This window comes from Microtus pennsylvanicus, chromosome 13 (genome assembly GCF_037038515.1).
Source record: "Microtus pennsylvanicus isolate mMicPen1 chromosome 13, mMicPen1.hap1, whole genome shotgun sequence".
NCBI lineage: Eukaryota > Metazoa > Chordata > Mammalia > Rodentia > Cricetidae > Microtus > Microtus pennsylvanicus.
The window spans coordinates 76,710,250-76,732,027 of NC_134591.1; the positions used below are offsets into that span (position 1 = coordinate 76,710,250).

Consider the following 21,778-nt stretch of genomic DNA (forward strand, 5'->3'; position numbering starts at 1 on the left):
AAATCAAAAAAAAAAAAAATCAAAAAATAAAAATAAATAAATTTACATGTTTGGATATTTAAAGGGGATTTAAAGAAGAGCTACTTCCAGGACAGGAACCAAAAAAAGCTACGGAGTAACCCTGTCTCGAAAATCAAAAAAAAAAAATCAAAAAATAAAAATAAATAAATTTACATGTTTGGATATTTAAAGGGGATTTTCATTTGTTTTCGTTTTCTAGACAAGGCCTCATGTAGTTCAAAATAGCCTCAAACTTCCTATGTAGCCCAGAATGGACTCCTGATCCTCCTGCCTCCACCTCCCGATGCTGAGATTACAGGTGTGCGCCACACACTCATTTTAATTCTTTTGTGTGTGTGTGTGGTTTTTCGAGACAGAGTTTCTCTGTGGTTTTGGAGCCACATTTTAATTCTTGAATTAAAACTCTCCCTATTCTCAGAGCACCGTGGTCACATTTAGGGACTATTTATTTAGTAAACAATCATAGTGGCAATTAGAGTCCAAGGTGTCAGCCACCAGGCTACTCTCTGATGACTGAATCTCATTTAGGCAAGGCCATGGGAGTACAGACCCCAGAATGTCTCTGGGTCCCAGAAAAACCACACCCTAACTTGGTCCCACCTCTTAAAGATAATTGGTTAACAAGACTGCCCCGTCATATGAATGCATGTGGGTTCCTGGGATAGTTTGTTTTTCACCTGTAGTACATAAAATGTTTAGTCATGTAAGGGATATGAAAAACATGATATTTTTTTTACTGTTTGTGTGGCATTCTTTGCAATCATTCACTCTAAAAATAGAATGTAATCACAGTGTAATTCTTATATTGCCTGAAAAACTTCATTGGGATGTATGAGCTGTAGGGAAAATGTATACAGTAGAAAGAACACAGAAAGTGAAAGAACACAAAGAACACGAGAAGAACAGAGACTAAAGGAGCAAGCCATCCAGAGAGTGAGCATTTCCTCTCCTAAACCCCCCTCAGATAGAAAAGTCTAGTTTATGTCAATTCCATGTGGATTCCTCTCGAAGCCCTGTGCTGTGGCTGGAAGCTGACCCCTCAGACAGCAGTCATCCATAACCCATCGAATGACTAAAAATCACCCACCCCACTCTTGGAAATGTGGCCACTGAGTTCTCTAAGCTGCTTCCTGGTGTTTGTGGGCAAAGGCATCTTTAGAAAATCCTGAGAACATTGAGATAAAGGTCAAGTCCTGGGAAAACCAGTTGTAACTTTTGTTGCCAAGTATCAGAACTGTTCCCATACCCAGGGATCTGCACACAGGTCACATGTCACATACTTTTTCTTGGTTCATTTCTTATGTCTGTAGTCAAGGTTTGCAGGGGATCTCCCCCAATCAAAATTGATCTCTATCAACCTTGAAAGAATCCACAGCCTTACGTTTCCTGTAAAATCAAAAGACTAACCTCTTCCCCAACTCAACACATTTTTTGAATTCCATTTTAAAGTTAAGGCATCCCTAAAATATCTAGGCTGGTTTAATTCAGCAATCCTTTTTACGATCCCATGTCTCTCAGCAACTGCTGTTCACTGATCAGCAATCAAAACATTCCAAGCCAACACAGCTCCATACAGGACCCAGACTCCCTGTGTATTTCCCATCTTTATATAGCATTTTTCTTTTTATATTACTCTACTTTCTCTTTAAAGACTTTATTATTTGAAAACTACTTTTTTCTATGACTGTCTATACCCATTTTTTTTCTTTCTTGGCCTATGCACATTTTAAATACACTGTAATCTGTTTAGAGAGGGGGTTTTTTTCCATCTAGACCTGTCTTTCCTGCATATCTCTAGCCTTTTCTCTCTCTCTCTCTCTTTTTTTAGGGGGGGAGGGGGATTTTCGAGACAGGGTTTCTCTGTAGTTTTTTTGGTGCCTGTCCTGGAACTAGCTCTTGTAGACCAGGCTGGCCTCAAACTCACAGAGATCCGCCTGCCTCTGCCTCCCGAGTGCTGGGATTAAAGGTGTGCGCCACCACTGCCCAGCTTGGGCTGACAACTCTTAAATAAAACATAAGAACGTGGTTAGTGACCGGTCGGTGGTGGTGCACGCCTTTAATCCCAGCACCCGGGAGGCAGAGGCTTGCGGATCTCTGTGAGTTCAAGGCCAGCCTGGTCTACAAAGGGAGTTCCAGGACAGGCTCCAAAGCTACAGAGAAACCCTGTCTCGAAAAAACAAAAAACAAAAACAAAAAAGAACATGGCTAGCAATGTGTGGAACTGTGCTATCCTAGGTTCCATCATACAGTGTTTCTTGCTTTTTTTGTTTTTTTGTTTATTAGTTGGTTTTTGTTTGTTTGCTTTTTAGTTTTTTGAGACAGGGTTTCTCTTTAGTTTTGCAACCTGTCCTGGAACTAGCTCTGTAGACTAGCTCTGTAGGTCCAGATCCGCCGGCCTCTGCCTCCCGAGTATACTGGGATTAAAGGCGTGCATCACCACCACCAGGCATTACCATACAGTGTTTTAAAGAAGAGAAGGGAGGGGATGGGTGAGAAAGGGGGGAGAGAGGAAAGAAAAGAATTTTAAAAAGGAAAGCCAACAATCTCTCCCACTTTCCTGAGCTGAATCCCTGACCCCAACTTTGAACCCAGAAACCAAAGGACTCCGGTAGTGCCCTGAAACGCACGCGATTAGCCAGCACTACATCTCCCGGCGTGCCTTGCTCTCACATCACTTGCTGTGGCGAGACCTGGAAAGCGGCTCTGGACTGCCCGCGATTTCCCAGTCTATTAGGTTGCACTTTGAGGAGGCTGGCGCTGTCGCGAGGAGCCAGCGACCCGGACGATATCCGGCCTCTCAAGCCGTGTCTGCTGCGCCGCAAACACAACCGCGATCTGTACGGCGTGGCGGCCTCCTGCCTCGAGGAGCTGAGGCGCAAAGGTGGGCTGCTGAGGGGACCAGGAGGGGTCGGGAAGGTGACCCCGGTCACCTAGGGACTGCAGCGGCCCACGTGGGTCCAGCGATTGACAAGGTTTTGGCGCTTTCATTTATCTCCAGTGTGAGGCTCTGTGCGGATCCAGGCTCACTGGCCTGATTCTGGATCCAACGGAGTCCAGCGTATTCACTCTACTCTGGCTCACAGAGGCGGTCCTGGGATCGCTGGCCGGGTCGGGACGGGTGGCCACAGTCCGTACCTGTCCCATTAAAAGGGAGCTGTCAGTACCTGCCCCCTTGAGTTCATACAAGGAACGTGAGCTGACCCAGGTTCTGAGCCTGACTACACGGCTGGACCTTGCACTTATCTTTGGAGCCTTAGTTTTTCAGCAACGTAGTGGATGCATTTCCAGCCTTGTGTCAAGGGATTGTTGGAGCTCTCAAAGGAGATGTTATGTTAATATTCTTTACGAGCGTTATTATCCCGCAGCGACAAATTGTGTAGCCAAAGAAGTTCTGCAGGGTTTCCATGGAAACTAGCCCAGGACCTGTAGTCATAGTGCATGCTGGGTGTGCAGAGCTTTCTCAGAGCCACTGAGACCCAGGAGCAGGGTTTGAGTTGGTGACCGAGATTCTGCCACATCAGTGTTTGCGTTTCACCCCTGGCACTAGGTTACTTCTGTTGCATCGGCTGGGTGTCCTTGGCACAGAGAACTATGTTTTCTGCAGCTGAGCCTAAAGGAAACTGGCTGTCCTATTTTGGGGGATGACAGCATTGTAGAGGGCCTCTTGCCTGGCAATAATAAAAATGAAAAGCTATTGAGACAAGCTTCTGCCGCTGCTGTATTTTCCTTTGGTTAGAAGAGCCGTGAAGGACGATAGCTACCAGCTATTGTATATAGCTACAAGCAAGCAAGCACTTTTCTCTCTTTTCTGACACTGGATATGTAGAACTCAAGACGAGTACTGAATAAGTGAACAAGAGTCAGTGTTACTTGTCCACAGGAAATTAGACCAGGTTCTGGGTAATGGCTCCTATGTCAGGGTGCAGAGAAGCAGCCGGAAACGTTTTCAGGAGCCACTCGGTTTAAATCTCAGTTTGGGGTGCTGGAAAGATGGCTCAGCTGTTAAAAGCACTGGCTGCTCTTGCAGATCTGGGTTCAGTTCTAAGCCCCCACATGACAGTTTCCAACCATCTGTAACTCCAGTTCCAGGGCATCCAGCGCCCTCTTTTGGCCTCCTTGGGCACAAGACATGAATGTGGCCCATATACATACATTCAGAAAAAAAACATTCATACATACAAAAATCAAAAAAATAAAAATGCATCTCACCTGTGCCACTTACTGTGGGATTTTGAATAGGTTACCTAATCTGTCTGAGCATAGGTTCATTGTCTGTAAATTGGGAATAAAAATAGGACCTCCTTACAGGATTCGTAGTTTACCTGACAAGCAGTTAGAATAGTACTGGGCATATGGTAAGTGTTACATTGGTACTAAGAGTTATGGTTATGATTTATCTATTATTATCTTCGAGCAATTCTACCTAGCTCTTGGGGCACACCCGAGAGGGGTGTGATTTCCTTGACATGTTTGTCACCTGCCGAACACTCTATTTTCAGCTTGCAAAGTAGTAGCCATTGATGAGTCCCTGACACCAGTCACCCTGGTCCTGGCAGAGGACAATTCAATAGTGGACGATGACGACTACTTCCTTTATGTCCCTTGCAATACCAAGTTTGTGGCATTGGCCTGTAATGAGAAGGGGGCGTGTAACAATTCGGGTAAGAACTTTGGGCCGAATAGCCAGTGTTGCTGTCACGATTCATTTGGCTTCACGGGCGAGCGGTTGCTGTTCGTCCGGCTGTCTAAACACTTACACGGCCATGCTACCTGAGCCTCTGTGTACCAGGCACAGGGCTAAGGGATTTAGGATGAGTGAGACTGTGACTCTGCCGTGTCTAGCCAGGTGACCGGGCAAATTACACAGCCTGCCAGGCCCTTGTGGAAATGGTGATTACAGTATCTGTCTGTCGCGACTGGGACAACCACAGACCCTAGCCAAGGCCTCGTCTTCGTGACTGCTCTTCTCTGGCACACGGGAGTTCAGTAGAGGCTAGTGATACCGTCATCATCACCACAGCAGATTCAAATTAACGCTCGCTCGTCCGAGAGCTAGAGAGGCGCCAGCAGCAGAGAGGTGGTGAAGCGTCTGCGGAAAAAAACCATTGCTGCTACGCTGAGGAAATCACCCGTCAGCCGTAGCTTTATCAGCCACCATTGTCCCCACCCCTCGCCACCCCAGGACCAGTGCTGCTGGTCAGAGTCACGTACAAAAATAACACAGCCAAGCATGGTGGCCGGCACCCGTTACCCCAGAAGTCAGAGGCAAGCGGATCAGAAGTCCTAGGCTAACCTCCACAACATAGTGAATTCAAGCCTAGCTCAGGCTACATGAAACCCCAGCTCCCCAAAAAAGAACACGCCCAAGCACAAAGACTAATCAAAGAGAGGTGTGGTCAGAGGGTCTGTCCATCATCATCCTGCTCCCAGAAGAGGACCTGTCCATCATCCTGCTCCCAGAAGAGGACCTGTCCATCATCATCCTGCTCCCAGAAGAGGACCTGTCCATCATCATCCTGCTCCCAGAAGAGGACCTGTCCATCATCCTGCTCCCAGAAGAGGACCTGTCCATCATCCTGCTCCCAGAAGAGGACCTGTCCATCATCATCCTGCTCCCAGAAGAGGACCTCCAAGTGAGTCCCCTCCACAGCCCACAACGCTCCCTAGCCTCTGCTGTCCTGGTACCTTAGGTTCTGTGCCCCCACCTCTCCTGCTGTAGTAATTCCATTTTTTTTTGGCTGGGGGGGGGTGGTTCAAGACGGGGTTTCTTTATGTAACAGCCTTAACTGTCCTAGAACTCACTCTGTAGACCAGGCTGGCCTCGAACTTACAGAGATCCGCCTGCCTCTGCCTCCCAAGTGCTGGGATTAAAGGCTTGTGCCACCACCTCCCAGCTCCTCTAGTCTTTTTCAAAATCAAGTATTTTATCTTTACACGTATGAGTGTTTTGTCTGCATGTTTGTCTGTGCACCATTTACATGCCTGATGCCCTTGGGGACCAGAAAAGGGTGTCCCATCCCCTAGAACTGGAATTGCGAAGAGCCATGAATAACCAGGTCCGTGCCTAGAAACTCATCTTGGGTCTTCTGCAAGATCAGCAAGTGCTCTTAGCCTCAGAACTGCCTTTCCAGTCTCTTGTCAACATTCAGTTTGCATCAGATTCATGAGTGAACTTTTTAAAATGTAAATTTCTAGGCCCCACCCTAGACTTATTCAAGAGAATACACAGAGTGGTATATAGGGAGTGGTGGGGACTACTATGTAGATTGGGAGATGATAAGCAAGTGACTTTCTTATTACTTTTTAAACTTACAAGTTTATTTTGAATAAATAAGATAAATTGTAACTGGAGGTTTCTCATCCTGCCTGGTCCTGCAGCCGCTTTTAAAATAACCACTCTGAGGTTTAATATTAATCACAAACAGTTTAGTCTATTAGCTCAGGCTTATTATTAACTAGCTCTTTGCTCTTTTTTTTTTTTTTTTTTTTTTTTGGTTTTTCGAGACAAGGTTTCTCTGTGGCTTTGGAGCCTGTCCTGGAACTAGCTTTGTAGACCAGGCTGGTCTCGAACTCACAGAGATCCGCCTGCCTCTGCCTCCCGTGTGCTGGGATTAAAGGCGTGCACCACCATCGCCCAGCTATTAACTAGCTCTTACAACTTAAATTAACCCATTTCTTTTGTTGTATATTTTACCATGAGGCGTGTGGCTCGTTACCTCACATCGTGCTTCTCTGGCAACTGCTGACATCTTCCTCACTCTTCCTTCTTTCTTCCTGACCCTCTGCTTGGATTTCCCACCTGGTTATATTCTGTCTTGCCATAGGTCAAAGCAGCTTCCTTTGTTAATCAATGGTAATAAAACATATTCACAGCATACAGAGGGGCACCCCAACCAATAAATACATTCACATAGTTCAAAATCCAAGAGGTATAAAAAAATAAGCTGACGTGGTGGTACGCACCTTTAATCCCAGCACTCAGGAGGCAGAGGCAGAAGGAGCTCTGTGGGTTCAAGGCCAGCCTGGTCCACATAGTTCCAGGACAGCCAGAGAGCTACAGAATGAGACCCTGCTTTGAAAAAAAAAAAAGTAATAAAAAGATAATGTCCTCGGTAAGGGAAACAGGCGTTCATCCACTGCTGACCAGGTCAGCAGAGTGTGGTGAGTGTGTCCATAAAAAGGCTGGGCTCTCGGGGCTGAGGAGACAGCAAGAACAAAGATGAGTTCATCCTCAGAGGCCAAATGAAAACAGTCCCCTGTGGTGGGGCACGCTGTGTCCCCAGCACTGGAGAGGCAGGCAGGTGGTCCCTGGGAAGCTTGCTGGCTAGCCAGCCTCACCTGCCTGCTCGGAGAGAGACGCAAGGGTGGATAGGACCAGAGGAACACTAGCCGAGGCTGTCCTCCAGCCACATGATGTATACACATCAGCATGTACGCAGAAAGAAAAGGTCTTATCACACGCTACAGCACCATTGAGTCTTTTTTAAATTTAGCAGTGTGTGTGATGGGAGAGGCTGGCCTCTCGTGGCCGCGTGTGGAAGGAGGAGAATGACATAGTGGAGGCAGTCCTCCCCGTCCCGCCACCTTTATGTGGGATTCGGGAATTGAACTCAGGTCCTCAGATTTGCACAGCAAGTGCTCCATGCTCTGAACCATCTCGCCAGCCCAACATCAGTGAATCTTGAAAGCACTGTAGTAGGTGAAAGAAGCCAGACATAGGCCATATAATTTATCATTGCAGCACCTAAAGATTTTTCTGTATTTACTTTATTTTGGTTGTTTTCTTTGGGACAAGCCTTGCTTTGAAGCCCTGGGTGGCCTGGATCTTACTACATGGCTCAGCTTGGCCTCGAACTTGTAGTAAGTAATCTTGCTGCTTTTACCTCCCAAGTGCTGGAACTTCAGATGTTGGCTCTGTGATTACATTTATACGAATTTGCTAGAATTTGCAGTACCATGGAGATTTAAGCTGAGGGTAGTAGTACTGGACGATATCCCAGCGCTTGGGAAATTGAGACAAAGGGACCATGAGAGTGTGGCCAGCCTGGGCTACACAGTAAGACCCTGACTTAAAAATAAATAAACAAGCTGGGCAGTGGTGGTGCTCGCCTTTAGCCCAGCACTCAGGAGGTAGAGGAAGGAGATCTGTGAGTTCAAAGCCTGCCTAGTCTACAGAGTGAGTTCCAGGACAGCCAGGGCTACACAGAGAAACCCTGTCTCAAAAAACCAAACCAAACAGAAAACAGAAGCAGACTCTTGGGTGGCGCGATGGCTCAGCAGTAAAAGTGCTTGCAGCACAGGCCTGACGACCTGAGTTCAGAGCCCCAGACCCCAGTAAAAAGCCATGCTACCTTCTCGTCTCCACATGCATAGACAAAAGTAAATACATAAATATTCTTTTTTTTTTTTCGGTTTTTCGAGACAGTTTCTCTGTGGCTTTGGAGCCTGTCCTGGAACTAGCTCTGTAGACCAGGCTGGTCTCGAACTCACAGAGATCGCCTGTCTCTGCCTCCCAAGTGCTGGGATTAAAGGCGTGTGCCAACATCGCCCAGCCTACATAAATATTCTTAAGAAACAGGGCCAGCAACTCCGCTTAGTGGGTAGAGGCATTCCCCACCAAGCTCAGTTTCATCCCCGGAGCTCACAGGGTAGAAAGACTCACTTCCCCACTGTGCACACTAGCGTCTTCATGCCTCCGCTCACAGACACTGTATACACTGTGACAACAATAACAGATTTTAAAACCCTTTTTATTGACTCATTGTGGAAACGGTCAGTTGCATCCTTTTTTTTTTTTTGGTAAGATTTAATGAGGTGTGTTTGTGTGTGCACACACGTGTGTGCTAGGAGGGGGAGTGGCCTGTGTACGTGAGTACAGGTGCTGGTAGAGGCCAGAGATGTGGATCCCCTGAAGCTGGAGCCACCCCACATGGCTGCAGGGAACTGAACTCAGGTCCTCTGCACGCTTAGTCCATAAAGTGCTGAGCCATCTCTGCAGCCCATGGAGTTGAATTTCTAAGTGGAGGCTTGTTTGAGGTAGGGTTTCTCTGTGTAGCCCTAGCTGTTCTGGAACTACTTCTATAGACCAGGCTGGCCTCGAACTCGCAGAGATCCACCTGCTTCTGCCTCTGAGTATTAGGATTAAAGGTGTGTGCCCCATTGCCCAGCCCTTAATTTTGTTTTTTTCTTTTTTTTTTTTTTTTGGTTCCCTGACCGGGAATCAAACCCGGGTCTTAATTTTGTTTTTAACGAGACCCCGATACATGATTCTCCCTGATGGAGGAAGGTCATTGGTTAAGTAATAAAGAAACTGCTTGGCCTCATAGGTTAAAACATAGGTAGGAGGAGTAAACAGAACAGAATGCTGGGAGGAAGAGGAAGTGAGCTCAGAGAGATGTCATGCTCCCCTCTCCCGGGCAGACTCGACAGCTCTCCTCTTGGGGGCAGATGCCTCAGAGAGATGCCATGCTCCCCTCTCCCGGGCAGACGTGATAGCTCTGATCTCTGAGGCAGACAGCGATGCGGCCAGCCACCAGATCACACATGCTGAATCTTTCCTGCTAAGCGCACCTCGTGGTGCTACATAGATTATTACAAATGGGTTAAGAGGCTGAAACTAATGGGCCAGGCAGTGTTTAAAAGAATACAATTGTGTGTTGTTATTTCAGAACATAAGCTAGCCTGTGGCAGGAGCTGGGTGGCGGAATGCAATCCCGCAGCTCCTACTACATCTCGCCGTTTCCACACTAGAGTTTTGGAAAGGGGTGTGCCTGAGAGCTGCCACACTCCCTTGAGGTTTCTCAGAGCCTTTATTGTCTGCCAGGTGCTCATTGACATCCCGTGTTCAGAACTGGTCAGGAGCTCTGCCAAAGCTGTTCCATTGTCCAAAGGATCCAGAACGCGCTCCAGCGGGAGCTTCACCAGAGAGAGGAGGCCGCCAGTTCAAGCAGATGCTAGAACTGTATCACCGGGCTAAGGAGAAGATGGGCTCCATCTTCTCCAACCAGGAAGGTAGGATTAGGCTACTCTGAGAGCCTCCTGGAGGGTGGGGCCTTGTCTGCAGAGCAGCTCGATTCCCTGAAGACGACAGTCCCCTGGGCATGCGGCTTCTGTCACCCTGGCGGGTTCTTGCTTGACTAAGTGACTGTGGGCTCACCACCTGCTGCTTTCCCCTGGTCTGCTCTGCAGAGCCAAAAGCCGCCCTCGGTGGAGACGTGGATGCGGTGGACGCGGGCATCAGCAAAGAGACGGCTTCCGAAGTGGCACTTACAAGCCAGATCCTCACTGTGCTGAAGGAGAAGCCTGCCCCAGAGCTGAGCTTATCTAATCAGGATTTGGAGGTGGGTAAGAACTAGGGGCCCTGACCTGCAGAGAGTGTGAAGGTGCGGAGGCATGTATCATGTATGTGGTTTCATGTACGTGGTATCATGTTTGTGGTTTCTCTCACCTCTGCAGGCTGACCCACAGCTGATGTTTGCCTTTTAACACATTTGCGAACATCTCAATCTAAATCCAAGTGGCTTTTTTCCCTTTTTTTTTTTTTCCAGACAGGGTCTCTGTGTAGCCTTGGCTGTCCTGGAACTTGCAGGCTGTCCTTGAACTCACATCAACCTGTCTCTCCCTCAAAAGTGCTGGGATTAAAGGTGCCGCCGCCACCCAGGTCCGAGTGGCTTTTAAGAGAAAAAGGATCCTCAGGTCACCGAACATTAGTTTTTAGTTCAAGTTGACAATGACCTGACCTGGAGAAACTGCTCGGTTTCAGCTTTTGAGGTGGCTTCAAGATAGAGTCAAAAAATCCCTACGTACTGCACAGCCAGTACAGTAGTAGCACAGGAGGCAAACATAAGGCTGGGGGTGACGATCAGCCCTTGGCGGACATTCACGGCTTGTGAATGTCGGTTTCATCCTCAGCACCATGGGGCGAGCAGGCAGTCTGTGGGGTCCGTCCTGTGCTGGCTACCTAGAGGGAGTCCCTTGGGGTGGGTATTCTTCACCCTTTGTCCTTGTCCCTGTGCACCGAGTGCATCCCAATTCTAGGTAGAAGGAAAGGGAAATGATAGCCACTCGAGCCTCCTTCAGCTTCCTGTTGGGCTTGAGCGATCTGTGCTCTGAAAGGCGCATTGCCATGCATTCGAGGCCAGCCTGGGCCGCAGTCCCGGACCCTGTCTCTAAAGAGAAGAAGAGGAAAAAGCGGGCACGCACCGCACAGGCAAGGGTCCCAGAAGCTGTGGGCTCAGTGGTTCTTATTCTCGCTGCAGCTGGTCTCCAAGGAGGACCCCAGAGCCCTGGCTGTTGCCTTGAGCGGGGACATAAAGAAAGCAGAGACAGTCTAGCGGGCCTGCAGCGCGGGAGTTTGCCCTGCGCCTGCAGCAAGTGCAGAGGTTGCATTCCCTCAGGAATGTCTCGGTGAGGGAGGGATCCATTGCCTGAGAGCCCCAAACGCGCCAGACAAGACCCCAAGTAGCTCCACCGGAAGCACGCTTTGCTGAGGAAGCCCTTGGTTTTGTTAGCAGTGAAGAACCTCCCTTCCGGGGCTGGAGAGATGGCTCAGCGGTTAAGAGCATTGCCTGCTCTTCCAAAGGTCCTGAGTTCAATTCCCAGCAACCACATGGTGGCTCACAACCATCTGTAAAGAGGTCTGGTGCCCTCTTCTGGCCTGCAGACATACACACAGACAGAATATTGTATACATAATAAATAAATTATATATATAGAGAGAGAGAACCTCCCTTCCCACTGTACTGCCTCCGAGCTGCTCTACCTCCTGCCTTCCAGGATGCTGTTGTAGCAGAGGTGGCCACGCCCTCCAGAAAGGCCGCTCCGGCGTCCTTCTATGTAGGGGAAGCCCCCCAGCCAATCACCTTGCTTGTAGGGCGTGGTCCCCTGAGGATATTTCTTACTAATAAATATTCCTGGTGTGCTCCCTGCCTTCCCTTCTGCTTTCCTGTTCTCCACGGGAACCTCTTATTATTTCATTATTAAATATTATTAAATATTTTTTAATTATTAAAGCCTAAGGTTATAATTTCCATCTGCCGTTCATTTACGCTGGTATACTTCTACCTCCTCTCGGCGTACTTAGATCTTCATTTTTGTTTCTTGTATGTGTATGAGTGTTTTGCTCGCATGTATATCCATGTACCATGTGTGTATCTTGAGTCCACAAAGGCCAGAAAAGGGTGTCAGGTCCCCTGGAACTGGAGTTACAGACTCTGGGTACTCTGGAAGAGTAGCCACTTCATTTAGCCACTGGGCCAACTCTCCAGCTCCCAGAATGTATGTTCGGCCTTAGGTGCCAAGTAAAAGTATTGTCCAAGGCTGTGAAAATCTCTCCTACTTTGGACTCAATGTCCTTATTCAACAACTTGAACAGTAGAGTTTTAGACCCAGATAAGGAAAGAAAAGGCTAATGCAGTGATCGTGGCCATGAACTTGCTTCTCAAGCTAATGAGTGTGGCTGCTGTTTGTTTAAAGGCATATTCTGAATCTGCAGCCCCCAGGGACGTGGAGTCTAAGCCACCGTCTCTGGTACCCAACTCAGGGCTGCGGAGCTGTTGCCACTGCAAAACTCCATTCCGTTTTCTAATATGCTCTTCCGGCAGGGGGTCCAAAGCGCCACTAAGTGATTCTTGCATGCTCTGTGGGTCCCGGTCTCCGCAGAGCACAGCACTTCTGGCTTTCTCTCCCGTATCTGCTCAGGCTTCTGCAACTTCGCAGCCTACACAGTGCTGGCTGCTTTCAGGGAAAGGACGCTCAGTTTGGGGGCATTTGATTTACGTATTCTGGGAAGAAAACAGCGCTGTCGGCCAGGCAGTGGTGGCGCACGCCTTTAATCCCAGCACTCGGAGGGCCGAGGCAGGTGGATGTTTGTGGGTTCGAGGCCAGCCTGGTCTAGGAGCGAGTTCCAGGACAGGCTCCAAACCACTACACAGGGAAACCCTGTCTCAAAAAACCAAAACCAAAATAAAACAAACAAAACTAGTGCTGTTGAGAGACACATGCCTTAGTTACTTTTCATTTTGTGTGTGTGTGTGTGTCTGTGTGTGTAGGTTCTGGGTGCTGGGGATTGAACTAGGGCTTCATACATGCTGAACATGTTCCCCTAATGACCCATCCCTCAGCACTGACCTGTTAAGCAAAGAAATATAGCATTAAGTCTTGGGGTGAAAGTGGGGTACAGAAAACAGAATTGCTTTCTTGCCTATAGCAGGAGTCATGTCCACCAGCCCCTTTTACATCTCAGTGCCTTACACGTCAGTTCCTGTGTCAGCACCGCCAGCTCCCAGCATCTCTGTGACGCCGCTCGGTCCTTCAATAAAGCCTCTGCTGATGCTGCCTCTCGGTCTTTCCTGTCACTTGTTCAGAAACACCAGTCCCTTCTGAGTGTAAAGTACACAAACACTAAGGGAAATGCCTTCCGATAAAGTAGTGTGTGTGCCGCTGTCTGCGTGTGACCGCATGCATGCACAGCTAGCTGTCGGGTCATTGATGACCGTGGATTCTCAGAGGCAGGCTGGCAGAGTGAGTGGGCCGTGAGCCCTAACAGCAGTCCTGGCAATGCGATTTCCCCAGTGAGGTTCTGAACAGAGTAACATCTGTCCTTAGGCTTCGTGTTAAATGTGTAGGTTCCTAGAAGTCCAGGTTATATTAGAACTAAGAATACTAACAACATTAATAACCTCAGCACTCAGGACCTCTGGGTTTGAGGCCAGCCTGGTCTACAGCGTGAATTCCAAGTCAGCCAAGGTTACAGAGGAAGACCCAGTCTCAAAAAATATAAGAGAATTTCAAAATAGAATCAGGTTTGGGGCTAAAATAATTTGGTCCAGGAGTTTGCTTTGGGTTATTTACCTGTTCTGGGAATGGTCTTTCTTTCCTACCACGTGAGCCCTGACGACTGAACCCAGTTCTTCAGACCTGGAGGGGGTAAGCGCCCTTATCCGCCGAGCCAGCTTGCCAGACACGGAACAGATTCCATCCGTGTGGATGATCAGCATGATTGAGTCTTGCAGGAAGCCAGGTACCATGTTATGGTGCACCTGTTACCCACTGCTTGAGAGGCTGAGGCAGGAGGATCATTTGAGGCCAGCCTGGGCAAAATTATCTCAGATAGGAAAGTAGTACTATGGGTTATGGAACAATTCTTTACATTCTGTACAACTTTACAGATTTACTTATTAAAATGTTTAGATTGACGTAAAGTGGAGGACTGTTTGGTTGCATGAGTGGCTGTGTACCACAGGTGTGTCTGGTGTCCCTGGGGATCAGAAGAGGGCACTGGATACCCCGGAACTGGAGTTATGGATGATTGTGAGCTGCCCTGTGGGTACTGAGAGCCTCAAACTCAAGGTCCTCTTCGAGAGCAACTAGTGCTCTTAACTGACCGCTGAGCCGTCTCTCCGGCCCCCTCCCCCATTTTTAAAAATTGTATGTGTGTGTGAGATTTGAAGTGGGTGCAGGCATTGTGGGTACCAGGGCACACATGCGAGTCAGATGCAGGCATTGTGGGTACCAGGGCACACACTCGAGTCAGATGCAGGCATTGTGGGTACCAGGGCACACACGCAAGTCAGATGCAGGCATTGTGGGTACCAGGGCACACACGCGAGTCAGATGCAGGCATTGTGGGTACCAGGGCACACACGCAAGTCAGATGCAGGCATTGTGGGTACCAGGGCACACACGCGAGTCAGATGCAGGCATTGTGGGTACCAGAGCACACACGAGAGTCAGATGCAGGCATTGTGGGTACCAGGGCACACACGCGAGTCAGATGCAGGCATTGTGGGTACCAGGGCACACACGCGAGTCCGAGAGACGAAATCCCCAGGCTCCCTCGCTCTGGAACTTTGCCACTGGGTCATCTGCTCAGGACACTGGGTGTTAAATCCCCAAGGCTGCAGAGGTTACATAAAATGCCGCGTGACCTAGGGAGAAGGCAGGATCCCTTTCACACCCCAGCGTCAGGAGGTGTGAGGCAGGAACACAGTCAGCACTGTCAGTGAGTCTAGGGAAGCCCTGCCCCAAGATGGGCTGAGAGCAGCTGGAGAGCGCAAGCTCACCCCAACATCCCCTTCCCACTCCACCATGGCACCTGACCTGCAAGGGAAATGCAGCCGCTTGCCAGTGTGCTAGAGCTGCTGAGTGAGGCCGGCCTGTGGTGTGCTAGAGAGAGCTGCTGAGTGAGGCCGGCCTGTGGTGTGCTAGAGAGAGCTGCTGAGTGAGGCCTGCCTGTGGTGTGCTAGAGAGAGCTGAGTGAGGCCGGCCTGTGGTGTGCTAGAGAGAGCTGAGTGAGGCCGGCCTGTGGTGTGCTAGAGCTGCTGAGTGAGGCCGGCCTGTGGTGTGCTAGAGAGAGCTGCTGAGTGAGGCCTGCCTGTCCGGTAGGAGAAAAGAATGTCGAGGCCACGCGGGGACTAATGACCTCTCCATTAAGCTTACTGCGCTCTTTCGACTCCGGTCCAAATGTCGGTCTCCGCTAGGCAATTGGCTTTGACAGGAACCCTGCTAATCACCACTTACTAACCTTTAATTTCCAGATAAAAGCAAGAGAAGAAAATGAGTGGATTTTTCATTTTCCAGAGAGAAAGGGCTAATGGTCATCTTTGAAATATATATATATATATCTCATTCATTACAAGAGTTATTACTGGGTCCTTAAGGTAATAATCTAGCCATTCAGTTCCTGATTGGCTATGCATCTTGCTTCTTCAGATTTGTCTATTATATTTTATTTGTAGGGTTTTATACGTTTGGTGTTTTGGCTGGATCTTATACTATACTTTTGCTTGTTTGTTTATTTTTATTTTGTTTTTTTTTTGATTATTTTGGTTTTTTTTAATAGTTTTTTTTTTCTTCAAGAAAGAGTTTCTCTGTGTAGCAGAGCCCTGGCTGTCCTGGAACTAGCTCTGTAGACCAGGCTGGTCTCGAACTCACAGAGATCCGCGTGCCTCTGCCTCCCGAGTGCTGGGATTAAAGGTGTGTGCCTCCACTGCCTGGCTCCTACCTCTGGTTTTTACGAAACTTGGGGCCAGATATGGTGCTGTTCAGGCCTTTAATCCCAGCACTTGGGAGGCAGAGGCAGAGGCAGATACATCTCTGAGTTTGAGGCCAGCCTGGTCTACACAGCAAGTTCCAGAACAGTCAGAGCTACACAGAGAAACCCTGTCTTGAAAAACAACAACAATACTGGCTCTTACAGAGGACTTGGGTTGGATTCCTGGCACCACAAGGTGGCTCACAAGTGTCCATAACTCCAGTTCCACAGGTGTTACCTCTTCTGGCTCCAGCCAGACACATGGTGCATAGACACACATGCAGGCAAAACACCCATAGATAAAATAACCACCCCCCACCCCCACAAAGTTGAATTGGATTTACAGTTCCCGATGGTTAAGTCCATGATGAGAGCAAGGCACTGACAACAGGGAACGCACGTCTCGGACCACAGGCAGAGCAGATAATGTCCTCATCCTCTGAAACATCACCCCTCAGGTGACGTATTTCCCCTGATCCTCCTCAAACATCTGCCAGCCAGGGACCAAGCATCCAAATGCCTGGGACTTACGGGGACATCTTCAAACCAGCACAGTGACATGAGATGCGGCCTCAGAAAGAAGTCATAAATAAGGGGTCACTTGGCTGCTCTTGCTTCTTTCCCACCTAAAAAGAGAGCGTCTCTTTTGTCAAATAACTAGATGCTTTCTTTCCTGGTTTGTTCCCGTGGAAGCTACTGATTAAGATGTGCAAGGTGTGTCCCTTGAGTTTACTGGGCCAAGCAAGGCTCCAAAGCCTGGAATCCTCTGCTGTTACCCCAAAAATACAAATCCTGTGGAGGAAGTGAAGGACACTCAACTCTTCCTCAGCAGTCAAATAACCAGTGATAAACTCTGGGTTAGAGTGGACGAGTCAGCTGACCAGGTCTGTGACACTGGCCATATCCTGACTACACCAGCTACAGAAAGGCACGCTCTAAACTGGTGTGGGGGCACTCAGAATGCAGAAGCAGGTGGATCTCTGAGCTTGAGGCCAACCTGGTCTACACAGTGAGTTCCAAGATGGCCAGGACTACATAGGCCCTGTCTCCAAAACACAAAAACAAGAACAAGTGTGCTCTGGGGCTGGAGAGATGGCCCAGAGGATAAGAGCACTGGCTGTTCTTCCTGAGGTCCTGAGTTCAATTCCCAGCAACCACATGGTGGCTCACAACCATCTGTCATGAGATCTGGTGCCCTCTTCTGGTGGGCAGGCAGAATACTATATAAAATAAATAAATCTTTTTTGCTTTTGTTTTTCGAGACAGGGTTTCTCTGTAGTTTTGCAGTCTGTCCTGGAACTCGCTCTGTAGACCAGGCTGGCCTTTAATTCACAGAGATCTGCTGGCTTCCTGAGCATTGGAATTAAAGCCACGCACCAACACTACCCAGTAAATAAATAAATCTTTTAAAAAAGGAAACAGTATACCTAAATCCTGATGCAGGAAGTTACCTCTTTACCCTTTACAGTTTTTTTCTTCATTTATTTGTGTGTGTGTGTGTGTGTGTGTGTGTGTGTGTGTGTGTAGTATGGATGTGTGTGGGTCCAGGTGTAACAACCCATGTGGGCGCATGAGAAGCCAGAAGCTGACAGGCTGTCTTCCTTTCCCTCTCAAGCTCATTTGTGACAGTGTAGACAGAAGTTTCTATTCCACCTGGGCCCGCAGCTGTCTAGTCCCAAAGAAACACACAGAGACTTATATTAATTATAAACTGTTTGGCCTATTAGTTCAGGCTTATTATTAACTAGTTCTTTTTTTTTTAAATATTTATTTATTTATTTAGTATACAATGTTCTGTCTGTATGCCTACAGGCCAGAAGAGGGCGCCAGACCTCATTGCAGATGGTTGTGAGCCACCATGTGGTTGCTGGGAATTGAACTCAGGACCTTTGGAAGAGCAGGCAATGCTCTTAACCACTGAGCCATCTCTCCAGCCCCCTAACTAGCTCTTAACAACTAAAATTAACCCATAATTCTTGTCTATGTTTAGCCACGTGGCTTGGTACTTTTTATGAGTAAGGCATTCTCATCTGGCTTCCTCTGCATTTGGGTTGTGACTGCAGACCGAGCCTTTTCTCTTCCCAGAATTCCCCTAGTCTGGATGCCTCACCTGTACTTCCTGCCTGGCTACTGGCCAATCAGCATTCCATTAAACCAATACATGTGGCAAATCTTTACCGGGTACAAGAGCATGATCCCACAGCAAGACAGAGTCTCTCAGGGAACCTGAAGCTGGCCATTTCAGGCGCATGGGTTAGTCACTGAACTCACAGGGTGTGCCTCTGACCCCAACACTGGAGTCAGCTCACAAGTGTACATTACATCTCCTGGCTTTCTTTACATGAGTGCCAGGGACCCAAACTCAGGTCCTCATGAGCGCAAGTACTTCACCCACCTATTCCCAACTTATTAATCATGTATTAATCATGATTAATATGGATCCATTCTGTCTCAGTTAGGGTTTTTGTTTTTGTTTTCAAGACAGGGTTTCTTTGTAGCTTTGGAGTCTGTCCTGGAACTCATTCTCTAGACCAGGCTGACCTTAAAGTCACAGAGATCTGCCTGCCTCAGCCTCCCAAGTGCTGGGGTTTAAAAGCGAGCACCACCACTGCCTGGCACAGTAGCTCTTACAAGGAAAACATTTAATCGGGGTGGCTCACTTAACAGTTTGCAGAGGTTTAGTCCATTATCATCATGACGACACGCAGGTAGACACGGTGCTGGAGGAGTGGCTTAGAGTCCTGCACCTTGAAGGCCACGGGAAGTTAACTGAGACCCTGGATGGTGTCCTGAGCATGGAAAACCTCAAAGCCCACCCCTACAGTGACACATTCCTCCAAGGCCACACCCACTCCAACAGAACCACACCTCCTAATAGTGCCATCCCCTGTGAGCATATCAAGGCAAATACCTGCAAACCGCAGACAGTCTAACACAGCTGAGGCCAACAACAAAGTCCTGAACTTAGGAGCCTGAACCAACAGACTGCCTGGCAGGATCATTAGCTTTATTGTCTTCCAGGGGGGCATAGCTAAGGTAAATTCACAGCCTCAAGGACAGTGCAGAGAAGACTCCCGGTGAATTTAAAACACTAGTATACCTCTGTTCTAGAAAAAAATTTTCAAGACCAGTTTCTGGAGCCTCTCTGGCCATTCAGCCGGACAGCGGCCACCAGGACACGGACCCAGCACTGGTCCCTAGGCTGCTGTGCAGAAGACCAGTTTCTGGAGCCTCTCTGGCCATTCAGCCGGACAGCGGCCACCAGGACACGGACCCAGCACTGGTCCCTAGGCTGCTGTGCAGAAGACCAGTTTCTGGAGCCTCTCTGGCCATTCAGCCGGACGTTGGCCACCAGTACACGGACCCAGCACTGGTCCCTAGGCTGCTGTGCAGATTGAGATGCAGCTCCGTCCATCACCATGTTGCCGTACTCAGCTAGTAATTACAGCCGGCCGGGCTCAGCTCTGAGGAGCACAGAGCCAAGTCAGCAGTCACAGTTGGAATCCGCTCCCTGGTGTCCAGAGAAGAGGATGAAGCTCATCCTGGTGAGCCAGCCTTGGGCTTTTCCCCCATTTTAGGTCCGACTCTCAGAAACCGATGTAATTCTAGATGCAGAACTGTATGCTTTGTGGTTCACACCTAGGCAGTTGCATCCCAGCCTCTTGCCACACACTGAAAGAAAGACCCACCCACTGCAGTGGCCTTCAGCCACTGCCAAGGCTGATCCTGAACTCACAGCAACCCACCTGTCTCAATCTCCTGAGGGCAGCAATCACCGCCCTGAACCACCACACCCAACCTGCCACAGTCTTGGTAGTCTGCAAGACAACTCAGTGATTAAAGGCGATCGCTCCCAAGCCTGAGAACCCTGGGTTGATCCCTGGAAGCAACACAGTGGACTAGAGAACTGTTGTCTCCAGCCGTGCTGACGCCACGTGCGCAGTGAACAAAAGTTTAGCATCTCGAGCCTTCACACTTAGTGTTTCTCCTAATGACTGTGGCTCAACAGTTCAAGTGTGTGGGACTGGAAAGGATTTCAGGGCTATGGAGGAGAATTAAAACATGCTAAACTTGGGAATAGTGATTTCTCTTCTGCTTCCTGGGGAAGACCAAAATCCTGCTTAGCTGGGAGGTCAGTGCTGCTTGCTGTCAGATCAGACACGGAATGGCCTCTCATCTGTTACTCACTGGAAATTAAAATGAAAAGCTGCCGTGACAATTGCGCATTAAGTGTGTGTTAAGTTTCAAGCCCAGGACAAGCAGCTGAGGTGTCTAACTCATCAAAGCCGATCTGGCTGCCAGGTTCTCCCAGCATCCCTCAGTCCCTACCTGTTACAGGGTATGGCTGGCACACCTGCCCTCTGCTCTGAACTCTTCAGCCTAGGGGTGGGTTGCCCTTCCCCAGAGGCTCTTCCTATATAATCCAGGCATTTTGGTAACCTCCCCTTTTACCTTTGGCCTCCTGGCTGCTGCACCTGCTTCCCCCTCACTCCCCATCTCTTCACCTGGCCCAGCTCAGCCTGGTCACGTCACTCTGGACTCTCCCAGTTGTTCCTGCCTCTGGCTGTGCTCTGGCTTTTATCTACGGTAAACGTTCTCCACCACACCTAGGAGCAGTCATGGCCTCCCCGCCTTTCTCTCATTCATCATGGATACTGGATTTTGGGGGTACCTGTCTCAGAAGTCAAGGCAAGCCAGGCAATGTGGTACACACGCCAAGTCCCAGCACATGAGAGGCAGAAAGAGGCGGCTCAATGTGCACTGGAGGCCAGCCTGGTCTGCACACCAAGGCGCGGGCCAGTCAGGGCTAAACCATGACTCCCGTCTCCAAATGGCTGGATGAGGCAGCGCTACTCAGTGTGATGCTTTTGTTAGATGTCTTTTCTCACAAAGTAAAACTGAAGCTACAGGCGGGGAAAAGAAATGTAACAAATCAATATTTCTAATTAAAACTGCTGCAGAGCGAATTTGAATATAACTTTTATAAGCATGTCAGCATGGTGTCAGCTTAACAGCACAACATTAGTTTCAAAATTAATTTTAGCTAAACTATGAGGAATAAGCAGGGTGCTGGTTGAGCAGTGTTGCTCACTGGCTTGTGAACTTCAGTGCTGAGGAGCAGGGGAGACCCTGTGGCTGTGGGCACACACTCTGCCTCAGGTCTGGGGAGACTTTAAATTAGACAACTCATATTAAAACAGACTGGAATAGAGCTGGCTGCAAGGGTGCATCTGTAATCCCAGCACTCAAGAGATGAAGACAGGCTGTGAGTTCAAGACCAAGTGGGCTATATGTGAGACCCAATCTCCAAAAGCCAAAAATAAACCGAAGGTGCTGTTTGGAACTCTTAAAAATGCTACCTTGAGCCCTTGAGGAGTAGAGGCAGGAGGGTCATTTCAAGGTCATTCTTGGCTATACTGGCCGTTTGAAGTTAGCCTGAGCTTACACAGACCTTGTTGAAAAAATTGTGTGCTCTGTACACACACACACACACACATACACATACACACAATTTTAGCTGTTTTCAATTGAGAGAAGAGAAGCCCTCTCTCTCAGCACCAGGACGGAAGCCCAGTGGTCCTGCTGGATACACTCTGGCAAGCAGCACCAAATTTTGAGTTGGAGGGTTCCCTATGGGTTTCCAGTTCCTTATTTCACCAATATTTGTAGTGGCCATTACTGAAATTTAGTAATTTTCACATGGCCTGGGAAGAAAAGTTGACT

General features: G+C 48.6%; 1 protein-coding gene across 1 annotated transcript; it reads left to right on the plus strand.

Moving 5' to 3' along the window:
• The first annotated feature begins 2,222 nt into the window (after positions 1–2,222).
• Positions 2,223–12,027, plus strand: Dffa (DNA fragmentation factor subunit alpha). Its single transcript, XM_075944638.1, is given in 11 exon segments — positions 2,223–2,234; positions 2,614–2,902; positions 4,521–4,781; positions 5,611–5,654; positions 9,845–9,872; positions 9,875–9,952; positions 9,955–10,032; positions 10,210–10,361; positions 11,280–11,366; positions 11,368–11,447; positions 11,449–12,027. Coding segments are annotated over 11 exon segments (1,146 nt in total). The 3' UTR covers positions 11,486–12,027.
• Positions 12,028–21,778: the final 9,751 nt, after the last annotated feature.